The 16,235-nt window shown below is 40.4% G+C and overlaps 1 protein-coding gene across 1 annotated transcript; it reads right to left on the bottom strand.

Moving 5' to 3' along the window:
* Positions 1–1,501: 1,501 nt before the first annotated feature.
* METAP2 (methionyl aminopeptidase 2) lies at positions 1,502–16,201 on the bottom strand. Its single transcript, XM_082240790.1, has 11 exons — positions 16,008–16,201; positions 14,964–15,065; positions 11,102–11,167; positions 10,147–10,249; positions 6,374–6,535; positions 5,746–5,927; positions 5,570–5,664; positions 5,373–5,469; positions 4,313–4,416; positions 3,029–3,144; positions 1,502–1,830 (listed from the first exon to the last, which is right to left on the bottom strand). Exons 1-11 carry the CDS (start codon positions 16,168–16,170, stop codon positions 1,578–1,580), a joined length of 1,443 nt encoding a protein of 480 aa, XP_082096916.1. The 5' UTR covers positions 16,171–16,201; the 3' UTR covers positions 1,502–1,577.
* Positions 16,202–16,235: the final 34 nt, after the last annotated feature.

Raw genomic sequence — 16,235 nt, 5'->3', positions numbered from 1 at the left:
GATGGGCTGGATCTAATATATGGTTTTAGCCTTACATTTGTTTGCCCTTCTATTCTACCTCAATGTGCATTAGCTTTTCCCAACATAAAGCTCAATCCATTAAATGTTCCTTTATACTCATCTAGCTACTATTGCACAGAGGCTACCTAAAAATAAAATGAAAACCCTTAGGTAGCTTTCTGGATAAAATAAATGATTTTCTAAAACCACCTTTCGTTTATGCAATAATTTAATAAAAACTAAGTAATCTCATGGACAAGGTGAATAGTATTTGATGGCAGAGGGGTCCAACTCAATTGCATTTGAGCAATGCTAGGTCATAAAATAAACAGCATTGCAAACAGGACAATTCCCAGAGTCAATCTAACAACAATTTATTGAGCATAAACTGTGTTTTCTATACCTTAACTCCAAAGCACATCCTAACAGTTTGCAAAAACCTACTGCATGAGTGGTGAATAAAGCATACGGATTAGCACCACTTAATAGTTGGACTTTTTCTGCTGCTTTGTACAGAAGAAATATGCAGCCTGCTAAAACCTTTTCTAGGCTCAAACTAGAATGTCAAACAATTCCGTAGAAAATATGTGGGAGTCCTGTTATACTTTGATTAGCCTCAACCCTACTGCCACTTACATGGGTACAGAAGAATAGCATCTAATGTATCAAACTTTTATTAGCAGAGATTTCAAATGAAACTAGTTTTAACAAGTGTAATGGGAAAATAATATAATCCAGTTTCTGAACATAATGAAGAATATCCAGAGTTCTGATAAATGGAATATTTGCATTGTCATTTAAATAAGTGTCATAACTGAAGTATCAAATAATGTTTAAGCTGGCTAGTGGATTTATCCTAAATGAATTGGGGGGGGGGGAATGAGCAGAATAAGACCAACTTCAATTCCCCATTCATAGAAAGAACCTATCAAGCTATGCAGTATAGGTCAGTGTACCACAGCTGAGGGCAGATAACATCCCTGAAAGTTCGTAACTTCATGACTTAAAGCAAGGCAAGACTCATGCTATATAAGACAAAACTTCAGAAAAGTAGACCATGCCTTGTGTTGATATCCGGTGTAAGTAGAGAAAGAATACATCTACAGGATTTAATAAGGCAGGTTTTTCCCCCAGAGCACTGCTGCCTAATACTTTTAACACTTTTAAAAACCATATTTGGTATTAGATCCATAAATCTGTCTTTATTTTTTACAAAATGGATTCCAGGAAGTTAAAAGGCAATACCAGAGATGACTTAGGCGCAGAAATCAGGTGTAGTCATTCAAAGCATTCAAGTAGGGAATATGGTAATATAAATATTCAAAAGCCTTCTCTCAGAAATATTAAAACAATATGTATAACCCATTCCAAACTAAGAAGTAACCTGAAATACTCTAGAGGCCTCAAAAGCTGTTTTTCTTTTTGTTAGATACATGAGAGAACTTGCCTTTGATTAAAGTCCTCTTTCCGAACATGGAAAGTTATCACATGGGGTCCACTGTTAAAACAGACTGCAAATTTATTCTGGCATAATGTGTTCCAACAGAGTACATAGGTGAGGTAATGGCCTTGAAGTTTTAATAGTCATCTCCTCTACTGACAACTTCTTTGCATGTTGGACGCAATAATATGGTATGCTCAAACTGTGCTGTATATGAGCCTTTAATATCACATAGGGGAGGGTATGGATCCACTATACCCAAGTCACACAGGTTCTTCAAAGCCATTAGATATTTACTTTCTCCTAGACGATCTAGCCATCTGCGGCAGAAGGCAAGAGTGCCAAAGTTTTCGTTGATAACATTCAGCAAGTGTTTTGCTCTTGGAAGCCTAGAAGAAAGAGTGCACTGAATGAGCAGGAGGAAATGCTGATCAGACAGATACTGTGCCATGCATGTTTACTCATGAGTAAATCATGCTGTGTTCAGTAAAGAAGCAGTAAAAATATACTTTAAAATTCCATAATGCATAGCCAACAAGACACGGTAAACAAAAAGAAGTATTCACCATGCACCAGAATTGCATCACTGCTTGCTGCATATCTTCTTTCTGGTGAGGAGACCATTCCAGAGAGAGTGGTCTTTGCTTTCATGCAACAGTGAACATACAAAGCTGTGGTGGGGCCTGAGGGTTGCATTTATTGTTGGCTAAGAAGAACAGAAGGGATTTTTCTTCCAATTGCAGCACTGGAAAAAGCCTCTCCACTAAGTCCAGCACTGCTATGGGAAGGAAAATAACCCCCTTGCTCCTACCAGCCTAGTGCTGCCCTTCCATTGGAACAGATCAGAACACTCTTGTTTCTGGAGTGATCCAGCCTGCTATCAATGACAGTATTCAAAAAAATATTTTAAAAAATTGTCCAGTGGCACCTTAGAGACCAACTAAGTTTGTTCTTGGTATAAGCTTTCGTGTGCATGCACACTTCTTCAGATACAGTCAAGAAGACTGAAAGCTGCCTTGTTGAGTGTTGTTATTCCTGTCACTGCAGGTAATTTGAGTCAGGAGGCTGATAGGCTACGTCAAACGCCATCATGGGCTGGATCTAGCCCATGGGCCACTTTATTTACCACTGCTGATTCAAAGAACAGGATTCAAAGTATTTAAGATGCTAGGCGTTTTTTGAAATCGCTATGATTAAACCACAGTAATGTAAAGCTGCTGCTAATATTGGCTGTATTTGGATGTCATGCTAAACCATTCTTCCCAAATCAGGTGTTCCCCAGCTGTTCGTAAACTCTGATTATCCCTGACTACTGGCCATGCTGGCTAGGGCTGATACGAGTTGTTAGTTCAAGAACATCTGGAAGAGTTTCAGCAGTGGTAAATTACTGTCCACTCACACACAAGTAAATCAAGTCACTTTAAGGACAAGTAGCTCTAAAAAATGTTGGTTTTTGTCTCATTTGTGCACCTATAGTATATAAGCAGTCTACTTACCATTCTTTCCAAGTTGTGAATTAGCAACGGTATTTCTTTTAATAGTACAGACAAAGGGACATTTACCCACTGTAATAAAAGCAGGACTAACCTTATTGGCACATGTCCAACATCAAAGTTCTTCATATAATGAGAACATTCCATATCATCATGAACAACACCTTTTCCTGTGCTGCCAAAGGTTTCTATAGCATATACTTCTCCCTCCTAAAATTAAACAGACACATATACTAGATAAGCATACTGGAGTCCATGCTGAGAATTAATCAAAGAACTATTTTTTTGCATTTGAAAACATGGGTTCTGGCACAATATTATTTTGCTACAGGAGACTAACTCTGGAATTTTTCAGAACTATAAATGTAGGACAACACATAATACCCCACAGAGCAGATGTACAGGCAGCATGCCCATGAAATACAACCAATCTATTCACTTCCTGTAAATCAAAGATTTTCAAATACTGTCAGGGTGATACTTCCTTACTTAGACACTGCCCAATCAGGTTTAATGAACAGCTTAATCCCATGTACTAGAAATAGCTGTTCTGGTGTTGTATTTCATTTATAGACTCAGACTGGTTCAAAGGTGGCCTCTCATACAGGCAGCTTACAATGTTAAACCCTCTTCACTTCAGCAACATAAATTAGTCATATACCTTCAAATTATTCTCTGGGGCAGTAGGTTATGCCTGGGAGCTAAAGTAGAGTACTTAGAATGCCACCAACAAGTGAGACAATGGTATTCCAGTTAGCTTACTCCTGGTGGGTAAGAATAGGGAATGTGGGGCATTTTCAGAATAAATTTCTAAGACTTCTGAACTATTTCTGGAGTGGCATGTATTAGAATAAGAAAGAACAGTTTGCAAGATCTTCTGATCAGTTGTAATAACTATCAGATAGTGCATGAATCCTGCTGCCCTTTGTCTGCTTATCTAAACAGCCAGATTTTCCACTTTTCCCAATTAGGTGGTTCACCTCCCCATTTTATTTTTTATTTTTTAATGACACCTTCATTTGCTTCTAAATACAAATTGTAGATGTGGGGATAGGGCATTTTGAATTACTTGCAAGAACAAAATGAATGTTAGGCATACCATTCATTTTTCATTTTAATAAAACTAATGCCAACTGTATTACACACATTTACAACATTCTGTTGTGAGCAGTAGCCATATGCTTCCCGGGTAATTTAGTACTACAGACTAAAAAACTTCTTAGTTGAGGGGGATGGGAACAGAATTTCAAACAAGGGCCAGGTGAAACTGCAAATATTAACAGCCTAATACTGTGCATATTCTTCAGTGGGAGTAAAGGCCCATTGAGCTCTATACTTCTGCGTACAGAGGGTAAGGGTATGAGAGTTATTTGCTTACTTCCATTCTTGTTGCTTCTCCTCCTTTCACAATCGGAACAGTTTTGCCTGCATGTATCCTATATGGTCCAATAGAGTGGCCATTCAGATTGCGAATTGGTTTCACTGTAACATAAAATATGAAATACTATAAAATCAATGCACGTAGGTAACTAGTACAGTTAACTTTTCTAGAATAAGCAATTTCATTTTTTAAAAAAAAACTATTCTCAATTTTTGGAATCCAAAGACAACATGAAATTCCCAAAAACACAATTATATGCAAAAATCAAAACCTTTTGAGAAGTTTAGTAAAGGTAAAGGGACCCCTGACCATTAGGTCCAGTTGTGACCAACTCTGGGGTTGCGGCACTCATCTTGCTTTATTGGCAAGGGAGCCGGCGTACAGCTTCCGGGTCATGTGGCCAGCATGACTAAGCTGCTTCTGGCGAACCAGAGCATAGCACGGAAACGCTGTTTACCTTCCCGCCGGAGCGGTACCTATTTATCTACTTGTACTTTGATGTGCTTTCGAACTGCTAGGTTGGCAGGAGCAGGGACCGAGAAACAGGAGCTCACCCCGTTGCGGGGATTCGAACTGCTGACCTTCTGATCGGCAAGCCCTAGGCTCAGTGGTTTAACCCAACCTTAAGAGTAGCTCTCCATAAAGGCTGTGGGGGGAGCTTTTCTGTATTGCCCAGCAAGAAAGGAAATCCTTTTCTCCCAGCACAGCACATGGTTAGGTTCATGCAATGACTGCTGGGAGGAGTGTAGAAAGAAGGAATGCCATGGAATGCCTACATCGGCACAAACAGACGTCTTCATCTGCCCCAGCTGTGTGATCATTCCCCATATTGGGGAATGAAACCTTCTGAGTGGCAAGTCCTAGGCTCTGTGGTTTAACCCACAGCGCCACCCACATCCCTTGAGAATTTTGATGGATCTCAAAATGTTTTACTTGTGAGCAACAACAGTAATCAAGTCATACAAATGCAATGCCTTTGTCTGTTTCATATTCACACATGCTCTCTCCCTTAGCATTGAATGAAAAATATCACATGTACTAGATAGGGGAAATTTACCTTGATATGTTTTGCCATCAATTTCAACTTCGTAAGATTCCATAACTTCTTGAATAGCCTCACCAACATCACAAAGGCGAACGTCTATTCCAGCGCACTATACACACACATAAGACAGGTTGAAATTGAAGATAAAAATTCCCTCTCACAAAGTATGTAGGTAAGAGATAAAGTTACACTTCCCCTTGCGAGTATACCTTTATTCCAGTATTCGTTGCATCTTTTACAGCTTGTAACAGCCTGTCATATTTTCGATTGAATGTGACAGTAAAAGCACAGTCAATGATACGACCTGAAATTAGATATAATTTAGATGAAAGAATCTGAACTCAACTAAATGATCTAACTGCAGAGTAAGCAAGAGAAAACTCACCACTGACATGTGTTCCAAAATCTATCTTGCAGATATCATCGTACTGCAATACAGTTGGATCTCCAGCGTTAGGGGTATAGTGGGCTGCACAGTTATTCAGAGAACATCCCGTGGGAAATGCAAGCCCAGCATTTAAGCCATTCTCTTTTATCAACTTCCGTGAACAGTCTTCTAGTTTTTCGCTAGGGAAGCAAAGGTCTTTATTACATGAACGGATTTGTTTTCCAGCAGCTTTATTTAGTTGCTACATTAAAAAAAATTCAAACGATTCCCCTCCTTCCCTTTGCTATGCATATTACTGGGAATGTTCTTAGAATATGAGATATTTGCTGTCCCAAGAATATAAGAACTGAGGAAGTGCCAGGTCTCCAGTTGTATCATACTCGTTGAACAACTTTGCAGCAACATTCTGTTAGCTGCTTGTCTCCCAGCCTCATAGTCCATAGAAGTTGTGAAAAAACAAAAACAAAAATATACAATCATCACCAACAGTCACCAGAACTGATGGAGAACTAGGCTGATATACGGAAGCCCCACACCTAATCTCTAGGTCCAGCACATTCAATTAAACTTGTGGAGATGAACCCTTGTATAGTCCTCCCTTGATCCTATGATCTTTTATTCTCACCAGATTTCTATCATTGTCATTCCAGGTTTGATCCAGCTCATAACGTATTTTCTCACTTGTCTGTGTGCTTCAGCAGCCTCTCTGAAATCATTCCAGATCTCTTCACTTGCTTGATCTAGTGCTTTCTTTTCATCACTTGTTGTTCTCCAAGCAGCAGTTCGCCTTTAATATTGGGATAAAAGGATTGTCAGACTGGCCGTTTTAGCTTGTAATCCAAAATAGATGACACAGGTATACTCAACGGGACTACTACTTTAATATACATATTTTAGATTAACAGAGGTATACTTCAAATTACATATACAATCACTCAAGTTATTAAACTCCAGCTAGCCCACTCTGACCAAGTTCCAGAGTAGCTCAAAATCAATGTTTGTTGCCAATTCTACTGCCATCACAAAACACCTCACTGATTTCAGAAACTGGTAGGTGAAGATTTTGGTAAAAGAAAAAATTATTCATTGAAGGAGAAATATCATTATTGCACCATTTCTACCACGAAATACCTTGGGTACCTAGCCTGACTCCAACTTGGGAGAATGTAAGGAACAGGTTTAGGAGTTCAGCCAAGTGACTTGCTGATAAGGAAAACTGCAGGTGTCCAAAGCTCCTCTACACATGTTCTTTGAATTCTAGATGTAGCCTGCACACACGTAATAACTGGTATAGTGGACTGTACCACTTTAGACTGCAGGAAAGGATAATGTTTTTAAACAATGCTCCATATAGGTAAAAGTAAAGGTAGATGACTCAACAGTTAAGTCCTGCCGAATTCGATTATGGGGTGCGGCGCTCATATCTGCTTTCAGGCTGAGGGAGCCTGGATTTGTCTGCAGACAGCTTTTCCGGGTCATGTGGCCAGCATGACTAAACCACTTCTGGTGCACGGAACACTGTGATGAATGCCAGAGCACAAAGAAATGCCATTGACCTTTCCGCCACAGCAGTACCTATTTATCTACTCGCAGTGGTAAGCTTTCAAACAGCTAGGTTGGCAGGAGCTGGGACAAAGGAATGGGAGCTCACCCTGTCGTGCGGATTCAAAATGCCGACCTTATGATCAGCAAGCCCAAGAGGCTCAGTGGTTTAGACCACAGAGCCACCCGCGTTCCTCCGTATGAAAAGCTTTGGCTGTGCAGAACACTCGCCCAGTAGAGAGCAAACTGGACTATAACTTCTTCCCTTGTTTTGCCGTTTTACTTGCACAGATTTGTTTACACCACTTAGAGATGATTGTGATTAAGCAATATACAAATTGCTGAAATAAAATAAATAAAAAAAACTACATGGGGACATTCAAAAGTGGTACAACCCCACTTACTGTCCAAAATTATACAAGCCACTCTACCACTTCACTGTTCTACCAAGTCATTGTTGCATGTGTAGACCAGGTCTTATGGTCTTATCTCAGGGATGGAGAACCTCTGACCCACCAGACCATTTTGGCCAAGCCACACCCTGCGCTGTACCTCACATCATATAACAGTGGTCCAGCCCACTTGCCTAAGCTGGTCTGTGGGTAGAAAAGCATCTGGATAGACTAACAAAGCATATTCCTTCATGTGCCATCACATATTTTTTTGAAAGGTGCGAAGCCTGTCAACTGCATGACTTAAGATATGCAAGTTTGGCAAATGAAAGACTGGAGGATATTTGTGGAGAAGGATCTTGTTCACTTGCCCTCCATTAAGTCTGAGCAAACAAACGGGTATGCAGTCCAGTCCTGAATCCACAAACCAAGGGAAAGGTTTTGTGGCAGCAAGACTGAGCAATTCCAGTGGTGATTTACACCAGTGATAACCATTCATGCCTGCCTCTGTGAGTGGCCATTGTCTCCCCAATTCCTGGCTAGGTGCCATACACCAGTTACCTGCCAAAATGTGACATGTGCTCTAACTAGCAAGAAAGAACCAGGTGCCACTCAAACCAACGAGCAGAAAAGAGTCCTTACAATGGGCTTGGGTATGCAGTGCTTTGTTTCCTCTATTCAATCACCACCTACCCTCCATCGGTGACCATCAGGAAACCATGCAACTGACCACCTAAAGCCATGCTACTCACAAGTAGACCAAGCAGTCAGTCTGTAAATAACTAGGTCAGCACAGGTAGATTTGATCTACAGAGCTTTTATTTTCAGTATTTGTCCATTTGCCTTTTCCTCTTCCATTCTTAATAAAGCTTCATATTATTTAACTGCTGGGATCTGAAGGGTGTTTATGCCAAACTTTAGGATTTGGGTAATCTCCTACATGCTTAACCACTGTGCGTATATATGCTTCTAGGGCAAAGGTATGGATTTCATAGGGAATGTGCTGAATTCCATGGTGGAAGAGACAGTTAGATGCCAGCCCCATTGTCCTGAGTAAACAGAATGATGTGACTGAAAGGCAGAGGTAGCATTGACTCAGAATTCTAGATTTTTATTATTTCCTGGAACACCACAGAATTCCCTCCCACTGGGGGCTGGAATCCAACTGTAGAACTGCAAAAACTGAGTGATGGTGGCAGCAATTACTGGATAGTTTAGAGGGCACTGCTGGTCTACTTTGCAAGGCAGCTGTGCAGAGTGTAGGCAGGCTCTCCTAACCTTCCCCCTTCCATTACAGCATTTTATTTTATTTTAAAATTGTTTACTGTTTTTTAAACAAACACTAATACAATTACCACTAAGCACTTATCCAGCAGCACATCTAATGGTGCTTGATTTATCCATTGTCTCTAGACAAACACTTACACATTCAACATTCAAACATATTACTTAACGAAACCTCTCCACTGAGAATACTGAGTGGTTGGTATAATAAGGTCTTGATTTTGGTCATTAACATAAAGGGGTCCACATTTCTTGGAAGGTATCTCTATTTGTTATGCCTTTAATTGCCCTCTTGTGTCTAGTGAAATGCTCAAACGCTAATCATGCTGCAGTCAGTAAGAAGCCTACAAGTTCCCTGAAGTGCAGGGTGGAGCCTAAGCCTATGTCCAAAGATAGTAGGGCTAAGGCAGGATTTGAAGAAAGGGGTTGGCCTGTAATTGTGGATATAATAGATAATATTCCATTCCAAAAGTTTTTAACATGGTGGTATTCCCACCAAAAATGAATAAATGAACCCAGCTTTTCCATCACAGTATTAACCTACTGCAGGCTTTAAGGACTGCAGTGTAGTTCTCTACAGAATTAAACAGAACATAGTTTTGAAGTGTAAAATACACAGGTACATTGTCACTTTTGAATGACAAGCATCATTATTATAGTTATTACTATTATTAATACCTCCCCTTTTCCCCTAATAGGACTCAAGGCAACTTACAGATTTTTAAAAAGGAATTAATAAAAACATAGAAAAATAATAATTAAAAAACAAGAGAATTAAAAGTATATACATTTAATAGTATATAAACAAGCACAGGCCTTGATTATGCCTATGTTCAAGTACTATATAGTTTGCTGGCAAAGTCACTGCTACATGCATTTACCATTCATACATAAAAGTAGTCCCAACTCATTAAGCATATCTACATCATCCCAAGATCAACTGCCAACAAAATACAGTATGCAGTTACAAACATATACAGAGATCTGCAGATAGGAACACTCTAAAATTCACTTACTTCCAATTAGCACCTCCAACATAACGGATAACAGTAGAGCGAATATAATAACCCAGCTCTTGGGGCAGAGACTTATGAACAACAGGCAAAATCAGGTGAGCCTACAAAATAATTTGTCAATGTACCACGCTGTGCATGTTAAAATTTTTAAACAAGATACATACCCATCTTGTGTTGGTGGATACTCACACTCTTCACCTTTTGGAAATGTTCCAGTGGTAAACAAATCACATATTGGAATAGACGGAGGATCTGTCTGGACTTTAGCTGTTGGGTGAAATGCAGAAGTTGAATCATAGTTCTATCATTTTCAATACAAAAGCATTAATTTTTTTTTTTTACATTGCCTTACTTGGGCTCACATCTAAAACTGAAAACATGCCAAGATACCCTTAAATAACCTTGCCAGTTCTGAGTGCCTTTTACAGTTGCAGCACTGAGTCACTTTAAGCAAAAAAACCTGGGTTGTGCATAGCAATCAATTTCTTTAAGAATTCAAATATCTGCATACACTTCAAACACCACTGTTTACCAAGACAGCATCTATATTCTCATACCTGTCCTTGGTGAATCACTGAAATCATTTACAGTGATTAAAAATATAAGACTGTAAAAGTGTGCACATCGGTACTAAAGTGTTTCAGGTGTCAGTTCCTCTCCCAGCTCTCTATAAAATATATACATGAGGATGGTTGTTGTTTTGAGATTTAATCTTCTTTTCAACTATACCTTATAGCTGTATACCAAAACCACTTCCCTCCCCCATGTACCTGCTGAAATGAAGGGTCTTACAAAGTAATCTTCCCCCAGCACTGGGGTGGGATAACACATTTCCCACTTGGCCTATAAAGAGCAGGCAAAGAGCCTTATCTTCCCTTCACAGCACTGAACATCACAGCTTTGCAACTGGGAGATAAAACTGTGGAGGCTCACTTGCTACAACTTGCCAAGCTGGGTGCCGACTGCAGGACAAAGGTTACCTACCCCTGCAGTAGATAATACTGAGCAAGACAGCTAAATGTTCTTGCTATGTATAAGGTAGTGTATGCGTAAGCTCCATAAACATGACATAAGCAGAAACAAAGTTTGCACGATACAACCATAGTAACAAACACCTACGTCCTTTCTTCTTTTTCTTCTTTTTCTTTTTCTTCCCTGCTGCACCATCACCTTCACCTTCACCATCTACAGAAGACAAACATTTACAAATTTATAAACAATAACTACAGATAATAGCACTACTTCTAAGATTATTATTCTATAGTTGTGAGAGGGGGAAAATCGAGTTAAGAGGCTTGGCTAAAGAGCTAGAGCAAAGCTACATATTAGAGCAGCCCAATTAGATTCGCCCAAACTGCATGCAACTTCACACCTGCTGCACAGGACGTGAAGATTTCTAAGAACAAGCAGGGATAACTCCTGCTGAACCTCTACTGGCAAGAGTTCCACAGAGCAGGGCTTGCTACACTAAATGCTCAGCGCCTGGTAAAGACCAGCTGAACCTCAGGGGTATATGAGACCACCAAGTGCCTCATCACAAGACTTCAGTGATCAAAGTGGAGCATAAAAAATCAGGTGGTGCTTCAGGCCCAAATAGTTTATGGCTTTGTGAGCACAAGAACATTGAAATTGGTAGTAGGAAATTGGTAACCAATGAAGGTTTCTCAGCAGCTATCCCTTATGCAAACATACACGCACACACAACCATAGCTAACATCATTCAGTGATGACCTGAGTACACCCCAATAAATATATTTCTTTGTGTAATAAACAGTATTAATAATAATAATAATAATAATAATAATAATAATAATAATAGAACACTGCCAGACCCTTAAGTGCAGATTGAGACACAACGTTTAATCATGGCTGTAACCACAAGCATCTTCACTGTGATGTCTTTCCGATTTCAATAAGGCATCAGCAGCTTTCAACATGCCCGTTATGACACCAGAAATCTGGAGTTTAAAATGTACACTAGTCACTACATGTTGTATGCTTAATTTTGGAAGCATACCAAGACACATTATAGAAATTAGTATGCACAGGTGGAATCTGTAGCAAGCTACTGCAATGTGGCATGCTCCTGGTCAGTGTTTCAACCAGTCATGCCCTCCATTTCATTTCCTCTATTCATTACCCCACAAAAATAAATCAGGATTCCATGCCCACGAGACATGCTTAATTCTCAGTGGGTTGTTTTGGGATCCCCCTCCCCCACATTTTTAGTTTAGTTTACTGTCTTTCTATGCTGGCTAAGAAGCAAGGAGCTTTGCTTTCTCCATGGCATATACTGAAGTCAAGCTAGTTGGCGAAAGATGGGTAAAGTGATTTGTCCCTCCTCTGCCAGTCCAGTTGTTCTCTGGAGAGAATTCCATGCACTTCCCTGAGTGGAATTCCTGGTTGTTGAAAGTAATTAAATATTTGCTAATAATGCAAGAATAAGAGGGCAACATTAGATAAAAGTAAAACCATATTTTTAAATAAAAAACCCCCACTGATGCTAAGCAGCATTAATAGTTCAAACATATTGTGTAAGTGCTTCACACATACAGTTGGGTACAACATTCATAACAAAACCACTTTCAAAGTGAACTAATTAATGCCACATGAGAAATCAATAAAAATCATGGCTTCACAAGGGCAAATCATATGCTGTTTAGCACTGCCAATGATTATTCCTTCTAGCCACACACTTCCATCACCCTTCAGTTTACAACAGCTACCACCAGAGAAGTCTAAGGCCTCTGGCTGGCAGGTACATTTCTGGCAACAAAAAAGGAGAGAGATAAAGCGCATGAAAAGATAGGACCGCTGCCTGGAAAGAACCCTTTGTTTCTGTAGTTCTATGGAGAGGAAAGGTAAGAGGCAGCATAAAGAGAAAGAGAGTATCCTTCAGGCAGCCAGAGTTAGCCAGGTAGCCACTAGTTTCCAGTAACTGACCTATGCACTTATTTAAAATTCTTAAGTTTTAAAATAAGAAACTATCACTTTGGTAGTGATCTGGCTGACACACATTATTTAAGTTTTACATTAATTTTATTTTACTAAAAAGATATAGTTAGGGCATTAAAGACTAAACCCTTTTTTATATATAAAAAACCTAGAACCCATTTTAAAGCATAATTTCAGTCTGTCACAGCACATTCTGAAACAAAGACACAGTCGTTCTTTAAATAGTCAATGCTCTTTAACACTGCTACTCGTTTGAATGAAAACTGCATCAGATTCCTCTTGCCCTTGAACTATGCTTAATCCATTTACACTACATCAGAAAAAAAGTTCTGGCATGCAGTTCATTCATCTACCAATCTGGAATACTTTCCAGTTCCTTATGCTAACCACTGCAGATTCTGGCAATGTTCAGTCCTACAGTGGCTGCTGTTCACTTATTACAGGCTTCTTCTGCGGTACTGTGCTGGTAGATTTGCCAATCAGCAAGCCAAACTGTTTAGGCTGCCATGTCCTTGAAGACTGCTGCATTATTTCCATCCTTTTGTCAGAGTCACAACCACTGTCCCTAATCAAGGCTATAATCCTAGGAGTTGAATGAAAACTTAATTCCAAGTAACATGTTTAGCTTCCACCATGAACAATTGATTCCTAATGCAAAACACCAGACAGCAATGAAGATTCTGTCTGAAAGGTTCTTGATTTGGTCCAAAACATATTTTTGCTATTAGGTTTAAAAAAGCTTTGCCTATTTATTTATATTACTAGATTGCTAACACACCTTTCCCCACAGGACAATCAAGGTGCCATTCATGGTCCCCCCCCTCCATTTTACCATCACAAAAGCCATGTGAGGTAGATTAAACTAGGGGAGTGTGGCTGACCACCGTCACCCAGTGAGTCTTATGGATGAATGGGGATTTGAAGCCTAGAGTTAAGCACCATCATGTAACAGTCTCTTAACATTTAGGATCTCTTCTGAATTATATGAAGCTCAGGTCACTAGCAATCCAGTTAATTAGAACTTAAGCTATTAAATGGGTGGGTATGGGGAGCCCCAGACATCTATTCCAACACCCAACAGGAATAACACATTAACGATTGTTCTTGTTCAAAACCAATTAATGTGGACAGGTATTGTGTTGCAAAAGAACTTGAACTGAAATGTTTTGTCTATTTTAGATAAATAAACTCACAGCAAAGTCCCTAGGAGAAAATCATCAAAGTGTATTGAAAACATTGTTAGCTTAACCACCTTGTCTTATATACAGCCCCCTATTCTCGTTCCAGAAAAAGCCCTTTGCATGTAAAATGGGGCTTCTGGCTGTCATTCATATTTCATTCCTATCTTCTCCATCATATGGCTTTCCAAAATGTAGATATAATACAAGGACAACAGCAATAAAGCCTGTTTTCTGTAGTTTAAATGACTTATAATTTATAGAATAATCTAGGTAAAATTGTCACTTTAAGAATTAAGCTGAATTTTATTTCATTTCTTTTAATGAACAGAAAGACTGGCATTTTGTTTAGAACAAAAGCTCATCAGAAATTGCTTCATAAATTGAATTCAGTATCTGACTTTCAAGCATGTATGTATGTACCAATAAAATTAGCCAAAGATCTATCAATATTCTCTATTACCATTCCCAAACAGGAGTTTCAATATATATAACACAGTCACTGTGTTGCAGTGGATAGCCTATTGTACCTGAACAAAGGAGATCTAGGTTAAAGTCAGTGCTCAACCATCCCTTGGGATAGATCCTATCTCTCATCTTGAATTACCCTGATAAGAGTTGCTCTTTCCAAGGTTATAATTACTTAGTATAATATGATCTCTTTTTAAAATCAATGAACAAAACATTTGATAATAGCCTTTTTATACAGCAGCGCTTTCAACAACCTACATAAAACTGCTTCAGCATGAAATATCTTTCCCAACTCCAGTAATCCCTTAACTAAAGCAAACTACAAATATTTTTACATTAATATTTTACATATCATGGACAGGGTAAATTATACTTGCCTTCATCATCATCTTCTTTCTCCTTTTCCTCCAGTGCTTGTTTATCCAATTGTTTTGTCACCTCATCAAGCGTTGACTCAGATTCTCTCTCGGTTTCTTGTCCTGTTTGCAAATAAGCAGGTAGTTTAAACAATAACGCAAAACCCAGCTAACAAAGACAATATACTTTCAAAATTGTGTGTCTCTACTTTCTAAATTATACAAGACTGTTCCTATATTATCACTGTAGGTAAATAATAAATTTCTTCCAAGAAATTCCATAAATTGAAATCTCCCCCCCTAGACCTTAGGGCAGGTACCATGTACTAATGAAAGCATGTAAATCCACCCCCGCCTTATGCAACTGCAACAGTCTCTGAGCCTTAACACACACCCTCAGTCCTGTAAGGAAACCATGCAGTTATAATCGTCGTCCTCCTATACCATACGAGTGAGTGTCCGACGGCAAATGCATCATGCCGAAGACCCTCTCTCCCATTACATGTGAATTTCGTGCATGCTCCCACCATAAAAAGTTATCTTCCGACTGCAGTGTTGATTAACTCCCCCCCCCCCTTCCTCAGGCACCCTGACAGCTGCATACCAGCACTCTCTTGCTTCCCAAGAAAACCCCGGCAGCGTGTCACCACCCCGACACAGAAGATCTCACACGCGAGGTCGCCTTGCCATACACGACCCACGCCCTAGTTTAACGATTTCCAGTCTCCTATACCGCGGTGGGCTATGATGATGAAAGGCTTAACGTGAGCTTGACGGCCTAACACCCAGACCCTCCCCATCGCTTCCCCCTAAACGCCTCCGACCCTGGGAACATTTCCCCACAGCGGAGACCAACGCGGCCCTACGGAACGACGTCTTTCTTTCCCCTGAAAAGGGGCTCGTCCTCCCACCGACCCACCCCGCTCCCTTCAACCCCGGACGTCTCGGGGGCCAAGGAGGCTTCGCTCCCGCTTCTCCTCCGAAGTTGTCCCCATGGCTAGCCCCTGACGCGGCCTCCCCCTCCCTCCCCCCCCCCGCCATCGCCTTTCCCGGCCCAGCTCCTACCCGCGGCGGCCCCTTTGCTCTTCTTCTTCTTCTTGCGCTTCTTCTTCGCTCCTTCTTCAGCGCCAGGCCCCGCCGCGCCTTCTCTCTCCTCGGGATCCAAGAGCACCTCCCCGTTCAGGTGCTTCTCCTCCTCGGGGCTGCCCCTTTCCTCCACGGCCGCCATGTTGCAGCGCCGCCGCCGCCGCCGCCTCCTCTCCCACGACTAGCCGCCGCCGCCAGCGAGCGAGA

The sequence above is a fragment of the Podarcis vaucheri genome (genome assembly GCF_965113315.1).
Source record: "Podarcis vaucheri genome assembly, chromosome: 10".
NCBI lineage: Eukaryota > Metazoa > Chordata > Lepidosauria > Squamata > Lacertidae > Podarcis > Podarcis vaucheri.
The sequence above is the reverse complement of the archived record's forward strand: the minus strand, read 5'-3'. Positions and strand labels throughout refer to the sequence as shown.